This window comes from Equus asinus, chromosome 5 (genome assembly GCF_041296235.1).
Source record: "Equus asinus isolate D_3611 breed Donkey chromosome 5, EquAss-T2T_v2, whole genome shotgun sequence".
NCBI classification, from domain to species: Eukaryota; Metazoa; Chordata; class Mammalia; order Perissodactyla; family Equidae; genus Equus; species Equus asinus.
In genome coordinates, this window is record NC_091794.1 from 65,242,925 (window position 1) to 65,258,938 (window position 16,014).

General features: G+C 42.6%; 1 protein-coding gene across 1 annotated transcript in view; it reads left to right on the forward strand.

Moving 5' to 3' along the window:
• Positions 1-2,243: 2,243 nt before the first annotated feature.
• Positions 2,244-16,014, forward strand: part of CYP2J2 (cytochrome P450 family 2 subfamily J member 2) — a 44,397-nt gene continuing 30,626 nt past the window's right edge. The window contains exons 1-2 of the mRNA XM_014844655.3: positions 2,244-2,573; positions 11,846-12,008. Of these exons, the coding sequence (XP_014700141.2) occupies positions 2,367-2,573; positions 11,846-12,008 (370 nt within the window). The 5' untranslated portion in view covers positions 2,244-2,366. The remainder of the gene's footprint in view (positions 2,574-11,845; positions 12,009-16,014) is intronic.

Genomic DNA, 16,014 nt, shown 5'->3' on the forward strand with positions numbered 1-16,014 from the left:
TTACATGTTTCCATGTGTGTGATTTGATCAGCAAAAAAATATGTATACATATCAAAGCTTTTTCCTTTTTCTTTCTTTCTGTTTTCCCTTTTTTTGTAGAGAAACTCAATGATTTGGGAGATTGGTTAATACAAAACAAAGAACATAAGAGGGAAAGTACAAAACGGCATGTAACATCAATGGCAGTACTCACTTCATACGGTTATAACTAAGGATATTATTAACTTTTGTGTTATTCACTTCTCTTGAGAACACAAATCAGAGCCACTAACTTAAGGCTGTGGTATATACACCATACAGACGCAACCTTATGCAAAATACTTTTCAGAAGTCACATTACATTTTAAAATATTAGGAACCCCATACCTGCGTTGATTTGTAGTTTGACTTAACGGCCACAAAGAAAATAATATTAGACTAGGGAAGGTTATACTGATGATAAATCCTTAAAGTTAAAAAAATCTTCCTTTTCCTTTGTACTTTCCACAGGCTACACAACGTTCCTGAGAGTATTTATTCTGAGACAAAAATGCCAGTCACATCTTTAAGACCTTACTTAACAAGGAACTAACGAGAAAACAAGTTGGAAGGTGAAGCTACATATTTTTTCAAATAAACGGTCTTAATTTTTCTCCTTATAGAAGGTTAAATCAATTTAGATAAACATATCTAAAGCATTAATTTTTGCAGCTTTTAGGTAAAGTCCAGCACTTCATTTATACCAAGTGTGTGAGAAGAGGTCAGTAGAGATTATCTAATCCTGAATCAATCGTGACATCATCCATTCAAGTCCAAGACACATTCTCTCACCTGCTGCATTGGTTTTAATGCAAAAAAAAAAAAAAACCCCAACCTAAAAAGGGCAAATGGGAGATAACAAACCTAAATGTCCGTTGCTATGGAAATGGATAAATAAATGTGGAGTAGTGATAGAATGCCTGTTAAAGTGAATGAAATAAAGCCACATCTATCAATCTATCAATCTGGATAGATCTCAAACAATACTGAGAAAAAAAATGCAGATGTAGAATAATTCGTTTAAAGATAAAATTTATGTAACTACTAGGAACACTGTATGGATGCATAAAGACTGTAGTAAAAGAGGAAGATATGGGCCGAAAGGATACAAGTTAAGCTCTGACTACTATCTCCCTCGGGATTTTGGAAAGCTAGAAAAGAGACTTCAATTGTTTTATTTCCTTTCCTTTTTAAAAAAAGCTTTTAAGCAGACGGTGTATAAATATGCTGAGTACACGAATGTGTGCTCCTGTCCTTCGTGTTCTGAGAATCTTACAAACGCTGAGACACAGGTAGGCACACAGGATGGCATGGAAGGTTGGAACCTGGGGGCCCAACACGGTTCCAGGGGCTTCAGGGGAGGACTCTCACATGGCAAACCAAAAAGGACAAGGACCAAGACATCCTCCTTCGATGTTAATTTAGCACTACGCTCAGTGCCAGAAGCTTTAATGTAATGCTTCTTAATTTTCAAAAGTCACGAATGCAGGACCTCCTTTAGATGTTATTCACCACATATTTGGTACTCTGTCTCAGTTTCTTCACCTGCAAGATGGGACTAAGAAGAGCATCCGTCTAATTGTCAGAATGAAGCAATTTATGTCAAGAGGGGAGTGCGCTGCCTGGCACAAAGGAAGTGCCCCAGAAATGTCAGGTGCTGCTGTTACCACGACTGTTTACCAAGCACAGTTCCAGTCGAAGGGTGAGACGGTGATGGAAAAACCTGGAGCTCAAATGTCTGAGGCGCTCTCCGAGATGCACTGAAGCCATAAACCCAAGAGCCCCAACATCTCAGAGGAAGACTTTCCAAGACTTCTGCGGGTTCTCCCGAGAGTCCGGGCCTGGAATCGGCGGCGGGGAGGGCCGATGGCGGGGCAGGACAGGAAGAGCTGGGCGGAGGGGAAGAGCCCCGCGGGGCAGGAACGGGGCGGGGGAGGGCCGGCGGCGGGGCGGGAAAGGGGCGCCGGGGCGGGGCCGGGGCGGAGCCGGGGGTGGGGCGGGAGAGGGGCGCCGGGGCGGGGCCGGGGGCGGGGCCGGGGCGGGGCCGGCGGTGGGGCGGGAGAAGGTGGGCCTGGGCGGGAGGCGGAGCCTGCGGCGGCGGGGCGGGAGAGGGGGTCCGGGGCGGGGCCGGGGAGGAGCCGGCGGTGGGGCGGGAGAAGGGGGGCCTGGGCGGGAGGCGGAGCCTGCGGCGGCGGGGCGGCAGAGGGGGTCCGGGGCGGGGCCGGGGAGGAGCCGGCGGTGGGGCCGGATAAGGGGGTCTGGGCGGGAGGGGAGCGTCAGGCGGCAGGAGTGGGGCCCGGCGAAGGCAGGCGCAGAGGCCGGCCGGAGCTGCTCGCATAGCGGACGTCATGCTCGCGGTGGCGGGCTCCCTGGCGGCGGTCTGGACCCTGCTGCCTCCCTGCGCGCTCCTGCTGGGCGCCGTGGCCTTCCTCTTCTGTGCTCGCGTCCTCCAAAGGCGGCGCCCCAAGGGCTACCCGCCCGGGCCCCCGCGCCTGCCCTTCGTCGGCAACTTGTTCCATCTGGACTTTGAGCGGGCGCACCTGGCGCTTCAGCGGGTAGGAGCCGGCCTCGCCGACCTGCGGGCCGGGGGCCGTTCGGGGCCGGGGGCGGGAGGACGGGTGGCTCTGCCGCTGCCCTGGCAAAGCACCCCGCGAGCCTCGCGTTCGTCACCTCAACTGGCATGTTTCTACCTGCCCTTTGTAGAGAGAAATATTGTTTACTAGGTGGGTGTGTTGGCTAGGTAACGTTCCTTAACGCGTTTAATTGGGTGTCTTGTGAAATGTTATTGGAATATTCTATTTATAATATGATCACCTTGTCGCCTTTAATATGATTATCCTTGAAAAAAATGCTGTCCTTTCCCTCTCGGAGGCACCTTTTTCTGTGTGTAAAATGACGATAATACTCCCTAAATCCTGACCACTTTTCAACTGAATTGCTCCCACCATCCCAATGACTGAGCCCCTCGCCTTCAGCCTCCTCTCCCTGCAATCCGCTCTCACCGAAGTCATCACTTTACAGTGTCGCTCCTCTGCAGCTTAAATTTTCTCAGTGCTTCCTGCTGCTTCCCGGAGTTCAGACTGCTTCGGGAGCCACATGGAACCCTTCTTGACTCACCCTCTTTCCACTTCTTTATAATCTTCTCCCATCAGAGTTCCCTTAACAATGGCCGCTCTGAATTCGTTAAAATTCCCTCCAACATCCATCATTTTCTCAAGAATCCTCAGCTGGTTTCCTACCTCACAGCACAGGTACCTGGTACACTGTGAAGATTTAATAAAACAGTGAATAGTCAATATTAACATAGCTTGTAGTAGGTGCGCGACAAATAGGAGTTCTCGTTCCCTAGAAATGCCTGGAGCTCTTTAAACACATGCCTGTATCCTCAAGTACAGGTGCAGAAGATTTTATCGTTTTCTGGGAGAAAAACTCCTAAGTGACAGGATTAGACACAGAATTTTAAAGCTAGGCTCCTAAACTTGTACCTTTAAGAAATGTGTTGTTTATTTTCCAAATATTGGGAAAATTTCCTGTTTTCTTTCTGTTCATGATTTCCAGCTTGATCCCATTATGGTCAAAGGACATACTTTGTATAATTTCAGTTTTTAAAAATAAGTTAAGGTTGGTTTTATGACCCAAGATACAGTCCCATGCGTGCTTGAAAAAAATGTGTACTGTCATGTTGGGCAGAATGTTCTATGTATGTCAATTAGATCTTACTGGATGATCGTGTTGTTTAGTTCTGTACGCTTGCTGACTTCTTAGCTGCTGATTCTGTCAATTACTAGGAGAGGCATGTTTAAGTCTCCAACTATAGTTACAGATTTGTCTGTTTCTCTAGTCAGCTCTGGTAGTTTTTCCTTTGTGTATTTAGCAGCTGTTTTATTTGGTGCATTCACATTAAAATTGTTACATCATCTTGGTGAATTGACTCATTATTATGTGATATCCTTTTTTATCCCTGGTGATTTTCTTTGCCTGAACTTTATGTATCTGATGTAATCATGCCAGCTCTCTCTTGATTAGTATTTGCATGGTATATGCTTCTCCATTCTTTCACTTTTAACCTTCTTATTGTATTTGAAATGAGTTTCTTGTAGATAACTCATAGGTGGGTCATTTTTTTTTTCATTCTCCCAGTCTGTCTTTTAATTAGTGAATTTAGGTTATTTATAGTTAATGTAAGCTATTGATATGTTAAGATTTAAGTCATCCATTTTATTATTTGTTTTCTATTTTTCCCTTTGTTTTTTATTCCTCTGTTTCTCCTTTCCTGCCTTCCTGGGGGTCACTTGAACATTTTGTTTTAGAATTCCATTTTAATTTATCTATAGCATTTTTGAGTATACCTCTTTGTATTGTGTTTTGAGTGGGTGCTCTAAAGATTACAATGTGCAAACATAGCATATTGCAGTCTACTAGTATCAACATTTTACCATGTCAGGTGGAATGGAGATACTTAGACTGTCTAGGTCCCTTTACCCTCCCTGCTTTAGAATATAATTGTCTTAAATAGTATCTCTACATACATTGAGAACCACATCAGACAATATTGTAATTTTGCTTTTAACTGCCGAACTTTATTTTTTAAATTGAAAAGGAGAATAGTCTATTAAATTTACCCATTTATTTACCCTTTCTATTCCTCTTTGTTCATTCCCAGTGTTCCCAGTTTTCTACCATTATCATTTCCTTTCTATGTGAAGAACTTTCTTTAGCCATTCTTTTAGAGCTGGTCTTCTGGCAAAAAAATTCTCTTAGCCTTCCTTTATCTGCAAATGCCTTATTTCACATTCATTTCTGAACTATATTTTCACTGGATACAGAATTCTAAGTGGGCAGTTTCTTTCATTCATCATTCTTAAATGCTGTACTATTTCTTCCTTGCCTCCGTGGTTTCTAGTGAGAAGTCTGTTGTCATTTGAATTGTTGCTCCCCGTAAGTGCTGAGTTGTTTCTCTCTGCCTGCTTTCAACAAGTTTTGTTTGTTTTGAGTTTACAGAGATTTGATTATGATATGTCTTGGTGTTGAATTCTGTGGGTTTGTTGGGTTTGCTCAGCTTCTTAGATCTGTAGCTTTGTCTATTACCAAAGTTGACAAGTTTTCAACCATTTTTTCCTTCAAATGTTTTTTAAATCCACATTTTTTTCCTTTTCTTCTGGAACTCTTGGACACTGATTGCACAAATGTTAGGTCATTTGTTATTCTAAGATAGGTTCCTGAGGCTCAGTTTTGGGTTTTTGCTGTGTTGTTCAGATTGGATACTTTCTATTGATCTGTCTTCAGTATTGCTGATTCTTCTGTCATTACCGCTCTGCTATTGAGTTGCTCTACTTATTGGGTTTTTTGTTTAAGTTATTGTATTTATCAGTTCTAAAATTTCTCTTTGCTTCTCATATATATTTTCCTTTTCTAAGATTTTCTATTTAAATAAATTTTTTTCAAGAGTGTAATTGTTGTCCAAAACCTATTTATAATAGCTGCTTTAAAATCTCTAGCCTAGGGGCTGCCTTGATTGCATAGTGGTTAAGTTCACACACTCCACTTCCGTGGCCTGGTGTTCACAGGTTCAGATCCCAGGTGCGGACCTAGCACTGCTTGTTAAGCCACACTGTGGCTGCATCCCACACAAAATAGAGGAAGATTGGCACAGATGTTAACTCAGGGCCAATCTTCCTCACACAAAAAAAGTAAAATCTCTATCCTATAATTCCAACATCTATGGTGTCTCAGTATTGGTGTCAACTTATTCAAGTTGAGATTTTCTTGGTTCTCGGTAAGGTGAGTAATTTTGGGCTGTATCCTGGACATTTTGTGTGTTCTGTGACTCTGGATTCTATGTAAATCTTTTATTTTGCCAGATAGCCTGTTTTGTGGACTGTGGTTCAAATGGCAGTTTACGTTGTAGAGCCTCTGCAGTGCTACTCGGGTCTGCCCCACTTATGTGTTGCCCACTCCCACACTCTCCATCCACATTCTCATCAGTGCAGGCTGGAGAGAATGAGGATAGGGGCAAAAGACGGGGCCCCTCTGGGTGGAGTAGCCTCTTCCTTACTGCAGGAGGAGGGGTGGGAGATGGAAGGCAGAGATCTACTCATATCTGCTCCATAGGGAAGGGACCCCTCCTGATTTCTGTTGGAGAAGGTTGGAAATCAGAATGTTACCCCCTGACTATTCCAGGGGGTGTCTTGACCGGAGTTCAGGGCTGATAGTCACAGTTCAGCTCACAGACTCGGCAGGGGAGGGGCGTCGCCTTGTTGCTGCAGAGGTGGGGTGAAGACAAGTTTCCACCCTTATTCTCCAGTGCCACAGCACCCATCAGGGTGACGAAGAGTCCTGATGGTGTTTGTCTCCAGAACAGGGAGGTAGAAAGGTTAAAACTTTTCTGCCCTGCTGGCCCACCCTCTTCCAGGTCCTGTGGCTAGAGAGAGCAGGCTTTTCTTGGAGTTATTTTTCTGTGCCCGTTGGTGTACTGATTAGGAGAAGTAAAATGGAATGCTTTTTCTCACTCTTGTCTGGAATTGGAAATTTGATCTGTGCCCTTGTTTTACTGCTAAGATAGATAGGACTAGAGAGGTTAAGTGATTGCCTAATGTCCTAAAACTGGCCAGTGATGAAACTGAGACTAGGATCTTATCCCTGGCCCAATGATTTCTCATCAGAACTTTTAAATTGTATTTTACATAGGTTTGCATTTTTTAGATTTTAGTTTGTAAGACAAATGGAGTTAAATGGTGTGATTTAGTCATAATTAAATTTACATTCTAGCAATTTGGAAACATTAAGTACCAACGATCTGCTAGGTCTTATTTCAGGATTTATATGTTTACTTTCATTTAATCTCCACAACAGACACACAAGTTCGGCATTGTCTGGTGGTGTTTCCATTTTAGTACTGAAGAAACAGGTGGAAAACAGCAAAGTGATTTGCCTGAGTTATTCAGCATAAATAATGGCAAAACAAGGACTTGGACCCAGGACTCTTTGAGTGGTACACCTTCTGCCACCTGACTTTTCATTATATAGTTGGAGGATAATTGATTTATTCATGGGTTCATTTATTCAACAAACCTTAAGCATAGATGGCAGGCACAGTGCAAGACAGTGTGTGATGATGTGTGTTGTAAACTTATGGTAAGCAAGTGAGATTTCGGGAGCTGGGGTCACAGCTAGTGGGAAACCCCAGGGATAACATCTTGTAGAATGCTCAGATAAACTGGGGTGAACTTTAAAGGAATGTTAGGCAAGTGGCTAAGTGGTGTAAGGGGGACAGGAGATTTTAAATGGGGGAAAGTGATGTTAACACACAGTGAGGCCCAGGGAAGAGACTGGTCTGTTTGAATGGCATGAGGGAAACTTTTCTTGGTTTTTTCCCTCTTTTCTAAACTTTCTCTACCATAGCTCTATGGCTTATTATAGGAGCATTTATTTAAATAAGAGAAAATCTTATTGCACTGAAATGGAAGAATGTAGATAAGTGTATTAGTTAGGATGTACATTGAGCTGCTTGGCACAAAGAGACCCCACAATACAGTGGTGTAAAAAAGGTTGAAATGTATTTCTCTCTCACAAATGAGTTGTGCGATGTACATCTCACAGATGTAGGCAGGACATCCAGGATAAGGAGGCTGCTTTGTACCACAAGGTCATCAAAAAACTCCAGTTCCCTCTGCCCTCTTGCTGTTAGTCCTGCAACACCGATGTGTGTGAGTTCTGCTCCATGGGAAGGGGAAAGGGAAAGGTAACAAACAAGCAGCTTTCATTTAAGGATGTGACCCAGAAAATGTACACATCACCATTACTCATGTCCCATTGGCCACGCGTGGAAGGAGAAGCTGGGAAATGTGATTTTTGATTGGGAAGTCATGTGGCCAGCTAATAATTAGGGGGCTCCATCACTCAGAAGAAGAGAGAGAGAATGTCTTCATCCTTTGTTTAAGGATGGGACAGAGTGAGTTAGAAAGAGTTCAAACTTTATGCCCACTAGCTATGTGCTAAATCTCTGTGCCTTTTTTTCTGAAAACTGGAATGTTTTATAGGGTTATTATAAGAATCAGATACGTTAATGAATATCAATTTACTGCCAGGGTGCCTAGCACATCTTCGGTGCTTATTTCTCTATCAACCAGTCTCTTCCTTTGTTTAAAAGTCTTGGGGCCGGCCTCGTGGCTGAGTGGTTAAGTTCGCACACTCCGCTTTGGTGGCCTGGGGTTCACTGGTTCGGATCCTGGGTGCGGACCTACACACTACTCATCAAGCCATGCTGTGGCAGCATCCCACATAGAAGAACTAGGAGGACTTACAACTAGGATATACAACTATTGAGGAGAAAAAGGAAAAAAAGAGGAAGGTTGGCAACAGATGTTAGCTCAGGGCTAATATTCCTCACCAAAAAGCATACTTTAGAAAATAAAAAAGAAATTTTATAGCAACAGCTCGAGGAGAGCCAGTTGTTGGTTGCATACCAGGCATCACTTATCGGGCCTGATTGATGGATGGGCTCCATCAGTTACTCTTTGGCTTCCTCCCCTCCACTCCTTTGTCAATATCTTACCAGAGTCCTTTTGCTAAAATACACTCCCAAGTCTATCAATAACAAGAAATAATTTTATTATTAATTCTTGTATTTTGGTTACTTGTCACAACAATCCTAAAGATGGGAACTAGTAACATCTCCCATTTTATAGACTTGGGAACTGAGACACAGAGAACTTGAGTAACTTGCCCCCAATTCACACAGAAAATAGTAAGGGGAATCTAGATTTAACTGGATTTGAGAACTTGAAAATCCAAGCTCTTAAGCACTCACTTACGTCACTTCTCCTATTCAGACATCTTCAGACTTCTAATTACAAACAAAACAAGATCCAAAATATTTCACCTGACGTTAAGACTCTCCACATTCTAGCTCAGATTACCTTGCGGCCTTGTCTCCTATCTCCCTACTCAAGTGAGAAGAACCCATCCTGGCCCCTGGTCACCTTATGTGCTGCCTGGCTTTCCCCCATCACAGAATGTATTGTACAGAATGGTAGCAATAATGACTATCTGTATGCTCTGTTAGAGTGTTCTAACACAATCATTAGAATGATGCAGGCCTTTTTTTTGGCCTATTGGAATGATACGCATACCTGCATGAACTCTCACACACATGTGCCCTCGCACACCCATTGTTTGGTGCTGGTGAGAATTTGGAGGAGCAGTACCTCTCACCTACTGCTGGTGGGCAGAAGAATTGTACCCTCTCCTGTTTCCTCCCTTTGTGTCTTTGTTTTGTTGGTTCTTCAGTTTCAGAACTTAGATTAAGTGGAATCTCTCTCAACGTTACAGGTCTTGGTAATCATGGTTCAATCTCTTGTTTCACTACCTTCCACTTCTCATTTTTCTTTACTCTAAACATTTATTTTGCTTCACTTTATTATTTCAGTGCTTAATCCTACATTTGGAATTTTTATCCTTTGTATTAAATTTCCTGTCTCCTTTTACTTTTGTTTGCCTTTCATAGCTCCTTTGTTAATCCTTTTCTCTTTGTTTTTCTATTTTCATTTCTGATTTTAAGGGTGTTTTAGCCTCCTGAGCAATCTTATTTTTAATTTCAGTTGTTCCCTTACTCTCTCTCTCTCCTTTTTTCAGTAACTTGTTTATTGTTGTACATTGAAAAATATGCCCTACCTTCCAAAGGCTTTTCACGTGCACTCTGGGTTATGCATTTACATCCATGTAAAGCACAGTGACTTGAGCAACGCACATAAGAATTGTTAGACATCACCACCGTCAATACCAGGGCTCCAGGGGTTCGTTTGACCTAGCTATGTTTACACAGTTGATCACACCATAAAAGTTTCTGATCTAGTCCTGTTGGACTAGAAATAAACATGGGCAGAGAGCTGGTAGAGATGGAACTCAGAAGTTCATTTCACAAAATGCTAATGGAGTGCTGAGTCCCTTCCAAGTACAAGCCGAGATTCTAGGATATACACGTTGTCAGTCAGGAGTCATTTAGCTTAACCTGAGATTTTTAGCCATTCCAGAAACATCCTTTTGAATACCATAAACTAGTCAAGAAATCCCTTTTGTAGAGCCAAGGAAGTTCACCTAGACATTCAGCAAGAAGAAGTGAAAAATCTGCTTGATGTATATGGAACCACTTCTGCCATTTCTCAGAAGCAAAGCCATGTATTTAGAGGCACACTAGCTTGAGATGGAATCTTGGCTCTGTCCTTTATAGCAAGACAGGACATACTATGCTAGAGATGAACAAAGATTGATGGAAGCCTCTGGGCCAAAAGAACAAAGGAAGGATTGAGTTCAGGCTTAGTCTGTAGTGTGGGAGCAGAGTGGTGGGGTCAGACTAAATCCATTGTATTTACTTTTATGAGGCAATGGGGTGCAGGACACTAAGGGTGACATGGGGGAGCATAAGTGCACGGCAGTTGGGGAGGGGGGGGTCACAGACCTGGAGGAAATGAGGCCTTCTTGTTGATACTACTGTCTGCAGCTAGACACAACCCAGGCAGACAAGAGGCAGGGGCAAGTTCTACTTAGAGTCATCTCTTGAATAGAAAGGTCAGGAAAGCCTGATTAGTGACCATTCACTGTCATTCAACTCATACTTGCACGTACCTGCACTTTTGTGCATACTCATGACACCCTCACACTCATCCATTCTCTCTTTCTCTCTCTCTTCCTCCTCCCCCCACTCTCACTCTCATTCTTACTTTCACTCCCACTAAACTCTAAGGTCCTGACACCATCTGAGGCCCATGTCTTTGTCCTCAAATCTTATGTGATGCCTGGCATATTCCCTCCAGCACTCAGTGGGTTTGTCACCTTGGCTATGTTACTTCAGCTACAACACATTTGCCTTTTCTGGAAGATGAGGAAAATCATTACTGCTGTAGGGTGGTTGTGAGATTAAATGAGATGAAACGTGAAAGGTGCTTAACATGGCGCCCAGGGTCCCTGGCTGTCTGTGACCATGAGTGCCTTCCTCCTGCATGTCATCCATGTGCTCTTGTCCTCTCGGTCTCCATGAACGTGCATCGCATCCCTTTCAACACAGAGCTCGTTCTTTCCTCAGAGACTTAGTGGCTGTGTGCCAGGTGCCAGGAACAAAGCGCCTTTCTCATTGCTGCTCTCATTCTTCTTCACTGAACCGTTTGGGGGACGAGTAATTTTCTGTCTTCTATAGCTGGGGAGCTGAGGCTCCAAAAAAATGAGGCAACTTTCCCCAAGAGCCCTCAGCTGGTGAACTGTGGAGCTAAGATTGGCACATAGCTCCAGGGCTAGACAGCTTTTCTCCATACTTGGCCCCAGCCCTAGAATGCATTTTCTATCATCTAGCATATGTTGAGTAAGAGGAAAATCTCTTCTGTTAAACAGGTACGACTTACTAAAAGGCCCATACTTGCAACACCAGGCTTACACTAAATGTACCCAGCCTTCTTTGGTGAGGCACGTGTGCTGCATTCTCTCCTTTCCCGAGGCTCTAAGATGCTTGAGGTTAGAGACTTTGTTTATTTTATTATAGTTACATCTTCATGCCTTGTTCTCAGGACACATGGTGGACGCTCACTCAATTTATGGAGGTTGACTATAAGAATGAATGTTTCATAAGGAATGTCCATGTCTTACAGAGAATTCAATATGAGTCTAGTTGAGAGGAGGACAAAGGAAACGGAGAAACATTCCCATGAGACCAAGAGGTACACACATATCCATGCACACACAGACTCCCCTCAGCACAAGCCCCCAGCTGCACACACAGCCTCTATCCCTGGACATACACATGTGCATATTCAGTTGTGACTATTTTACTGTTTTTCAGCTTGTGAAGAAATATGGGAACATTTTTAGCCTGGACTTCGGTGATGTGCCTTCAGTTGTTATAACTGGATTGCCCTTAATTAAGGAAGCCCTTGTCCACCAGGACCCAAACTTCGTGAACCGCCCTGTACTCCCTCTCCGAGAACGTGTCTTTAAGCAAAATGGTAAGTTTCTTGACCAGTGTAAGATCTGTATGTTTGATATTCTTCTGGTCTCTTGAAGGTGCCTCTGTGACTATGATTCTCTAGTGCCCCCAGAGACCGGGCCTGTTACAGAATTCCTGCCATTCTGGAGGAGGTAGGCTGACTCCTCACGTTCCCGCCGCAGGCGTTCGGCAGGGTCGGCCCTGACACCAGGCACTGGGCAGCAGCTGTGTCTCCTGCGGGAACTCACTCTGGATGCTTTGATAAATACATAAGCATGTCACTCAGTGATGGGATGTTTTTTAAGCAGAGGAAAAGGCAATGTGTTCTCTCTTTTTGTTTCCCATTCCAAATCTCTTCTCCTCCGAAAATGAATGTGGTTCTGCTTCCTTCTCGGCTTAAATAATTCCTCCTTCTTGCTTGTAGTTCCTCAAGCTTTATCCTTATCGCTAAATAAAACGGCATTACTGCCAGACCTTGAGAGTCCAAGAAATCTCTCTTTCGACTCCTTGGCTCACCTACCCCACATCAGCTACGATGCTTCCAACATCACAAGGGGAGAAGAGCATGACTGCATTCTATTCTTTAATTTGGTTTACAAATGGATCTTACTTAAATGATAAACAAGGATGTGATCAAGCTGGATATGCTGTCCAGCCTCAAGAATGCCTGCTACTTTCTGTTAACTCTGCTAATCCAGTAAAAACATTTCCTTCTACAGGCTTAAGAAATTGCCACAGAAGAAAAAATATATATATATATATATATATAATATATATATATACATAAAGGTTACAGCAAAAGGGAAAAATAGAACTTTGGAAACTTCCTCCCGGTGGCTCATACAGTATCTACTTGTTGTGCTATATGCCCAAAGCATAATCCAGAGAAGCCATTTCATGAATCACAAGGCCACTTTCCCTTTCCTAAGGGACCCTTTGAGGTATGACAATTGGACTTTGTCCAAATGCTACCATCTCAAGGATGAATATATCTTGTAATGATCTGTATGTTCTCACATTGTTTTGAGGCTTTTCCTTGCAGAAGAGCGATGGCTTTAGGTAAATTATTATCAAAAAGAAGAAATTCCTGTTTGAGGAATTCCTCCCAAGTTACAGTGACTGGGGAACTCAAATCTATTTGTAATATTTGGCAAATATTGCAGCATTTCCACTGTGCTTACCATCCTCAATCCTCAGGATTGGTAAAAAGAACTAACGACACAACCAAAACTTAATTGGCAAGGTTTCAGAAGCGTTTACTCTCTCACGGCCAAAAGCTCTTGTGCTAGTGCTCCTTAATCTTAGATCTGTACTTTTTGTAAACATTTGCTGACTCCTTTTGAAATAATGATAAAACAGCCTATGCAGTTAGATGAAGAAATATATGAACAAACTTTGCTTAAGGGATGTATTACGTTGTTGTCATGGTCTTATTGAGGTGCCTTAAAAAGAAATGAAAGATTGGTAGCTGATTCTTTCACAGAGCTCCCAGAACTTAAGGATCATGGACTATAACCTGGAGAATTTATTTATTGAAATAGACATCAAATAAAAGACTCCATACAGCCCTGTTGAAAAGGACCATACCAGGAGAAGAAGACGGCATCTGTTGTAGACAGCTGTCCCAAGACTCCGGACCAAGCCTGTATTTCCAACTTCCTATCTCCTCATTTAAACATTTGTTATGCTTAAACTGTATACCTATTTTATAATTTGTTTGGAATACTATCCTACTTAAAGAAAGGGATTAATTTGGAACAGACTGGTCTTGAAGGCCAGGAATTTATTGAGTGACTCCTAATGGAACTCAGTGGTTATGTGGAACAAATCTTTGGCCTTGGCTACCACCTGGATGGCTAAAACACTGCACCCTGAGTTACCTTTAAAAGCAGGGAAGGAGTCAGGCTGAGTTAAAACCTGTTGCCAATCTCCCTCTCTTTAAGGCCAGATGGGCTTGTTCAGTGTTCCACTGGTATGGCTATATTTTCAGCTGTATTTGCTCCTTCTTTGGAGCTAAAATGTCATTATTACATATGAGAGCTCTGAGTGAATTTGCTCAAAAAGTCCTTAATGATAGTCAAGCAGGAATACCCTTATTTAAATACTGAAATGTCTTTAATGAGAAGGGCTGTCCTTCAAAACAGAATGGCTTTAGATGTTCTTACTGCATGCCAAGGTGGTACATATACAGTCATTCAGACTGGATGCTGTGCTTTTATACCTGATGAGTCTTCCAATGTGTCATCTCTGCTAAAGCACATGAAAAAGCGGGTGAATGACTTAAGTGATCCTGCACCCAGTTTGATTTGTTTGGTTGGCTCCCCTTCAGTATCAGTTCCCTTTTTGATCTGGATTGCAATTCCTATTTCTATTACTTATTGGAATTCTTGTACTAGTCATAATCAAACTAATTGTTGTTTTCTTTAATCAGTGCTGTAAAAATAGCATACAAACTAGAGAAATGATTGCTCGATGGCTTAAAATGGTCCATCTATCTTATAATCCTGGACGAATTTCATTTTCTGATAAAGACTTTACCTAAGAACTCATTTTAAACTAATGTTTTCAAATATGTTGAATTATTATTGTTACTGTACTTGTTCTATGATCATATACAATGTAAACGTGAAGAGTCATAGAAAAGCACATATACAATGTTTGTGCAACAATCTAAAATTAATTGAAATTTACATAAGCTATGAGATGCTTCCTCTGTTAATATGCCTCTATGCTTGTCTGCTATTTCCCCCCAACGTGGACAACTGGGCAAATAAATGAGATAAAAGCCTAGCACCGAGGGACATGATGGACCCAGGGCAGGCAGCAACCACCCTGGCGCTGAGGGACAATATTTTGATCATCAGTGCTTTCTCTCGAAAGATTATAGATCAAAAGGGGTAAATGACAAATAGAAATGGCAAGCAATAGGATATATTAGAGTATAGGAGGAAGCCATTTGGTGTAAACCTAATTCTGCCTGACTTTGTTTTTTTTCAAAAGGGCCTGACTGTGGCATTGAGCATGCATTGTATATCTGCTTTAAACATGTCCTACGGCAAGAGCAAATGGCCTTAAGATAAAGGCGTGACTTCCCCCGACATTGGCATTTCCTTAGGGATAAGCATCTTTCCTTAGGCTAGGAACTTATTGCTGTGCTCACCTGTGACCACCCAGCTCGGGACAACAGACCTGCCACCCTGCTGTGTTCACCGAGACAGCAGACCTACCTGCTGTTTCCATCAATCACTGTGCCGACAGAGCAGTCTCGCGACTGTTGTAAAAGGGACATTTCAATCCTATGTGAAACATCCTGTATGGGGGTATATAACCATTCTGTGCACCCCACTTCTTCGGTGCCCTTTCTTCCTTTGGGAAGAGAGGCCCTGGGCCATGGTCCTCAGATTTTAGCTCAGAATAAACTCTCCCAAATTTTCATTTATAGATTGGTTATGGATTATTTTCATCAGCAAGATGATGGAAAGAAGGAACATTTGGAGGAGGACAAGGTGTTTGGTTTGGCTTGAGTGACAAGTTGTATGGAGAAAATCATGAATTCAATCATGAATATGCTGAGTTTGAAATGCCTTTAAGTTGGCAGAGTCAAGCAGACAGTTGTATTTATGTGTCTGGAGCTCAAGACAAAAATAGGTGGTCACTATCAAGGCATGTTATTGAAAATTTTAGGAGTTGATGAGATTTCCCAGAAATGGAGTATAGGGTAAGAATAGAAGAGACCTTATCTTGAAGAACTCCATCATTTTAAAATTTGGTAGGAGAAGATGAACTAGCAAAAGTATGGAAGCTCTCTGCTGGAGAGGTTGGTGTCCTGGGTACCACTGGAAGAAAGAAGTGTCTGACGCTGCTGAAGTATCAAGTAAGATAAGGTTGAAAAGTATCCCTCAATTTGTCAACTAGTAGGACCATTTCATCTAAATGTGGAAGCCAAAGCCAGATGTTAAAAGGAGATGAAGAGTGCTCTGGAAGTGAAAAAATGAAAGGAGTGTGGCCTTACTTGTGCTACAAAA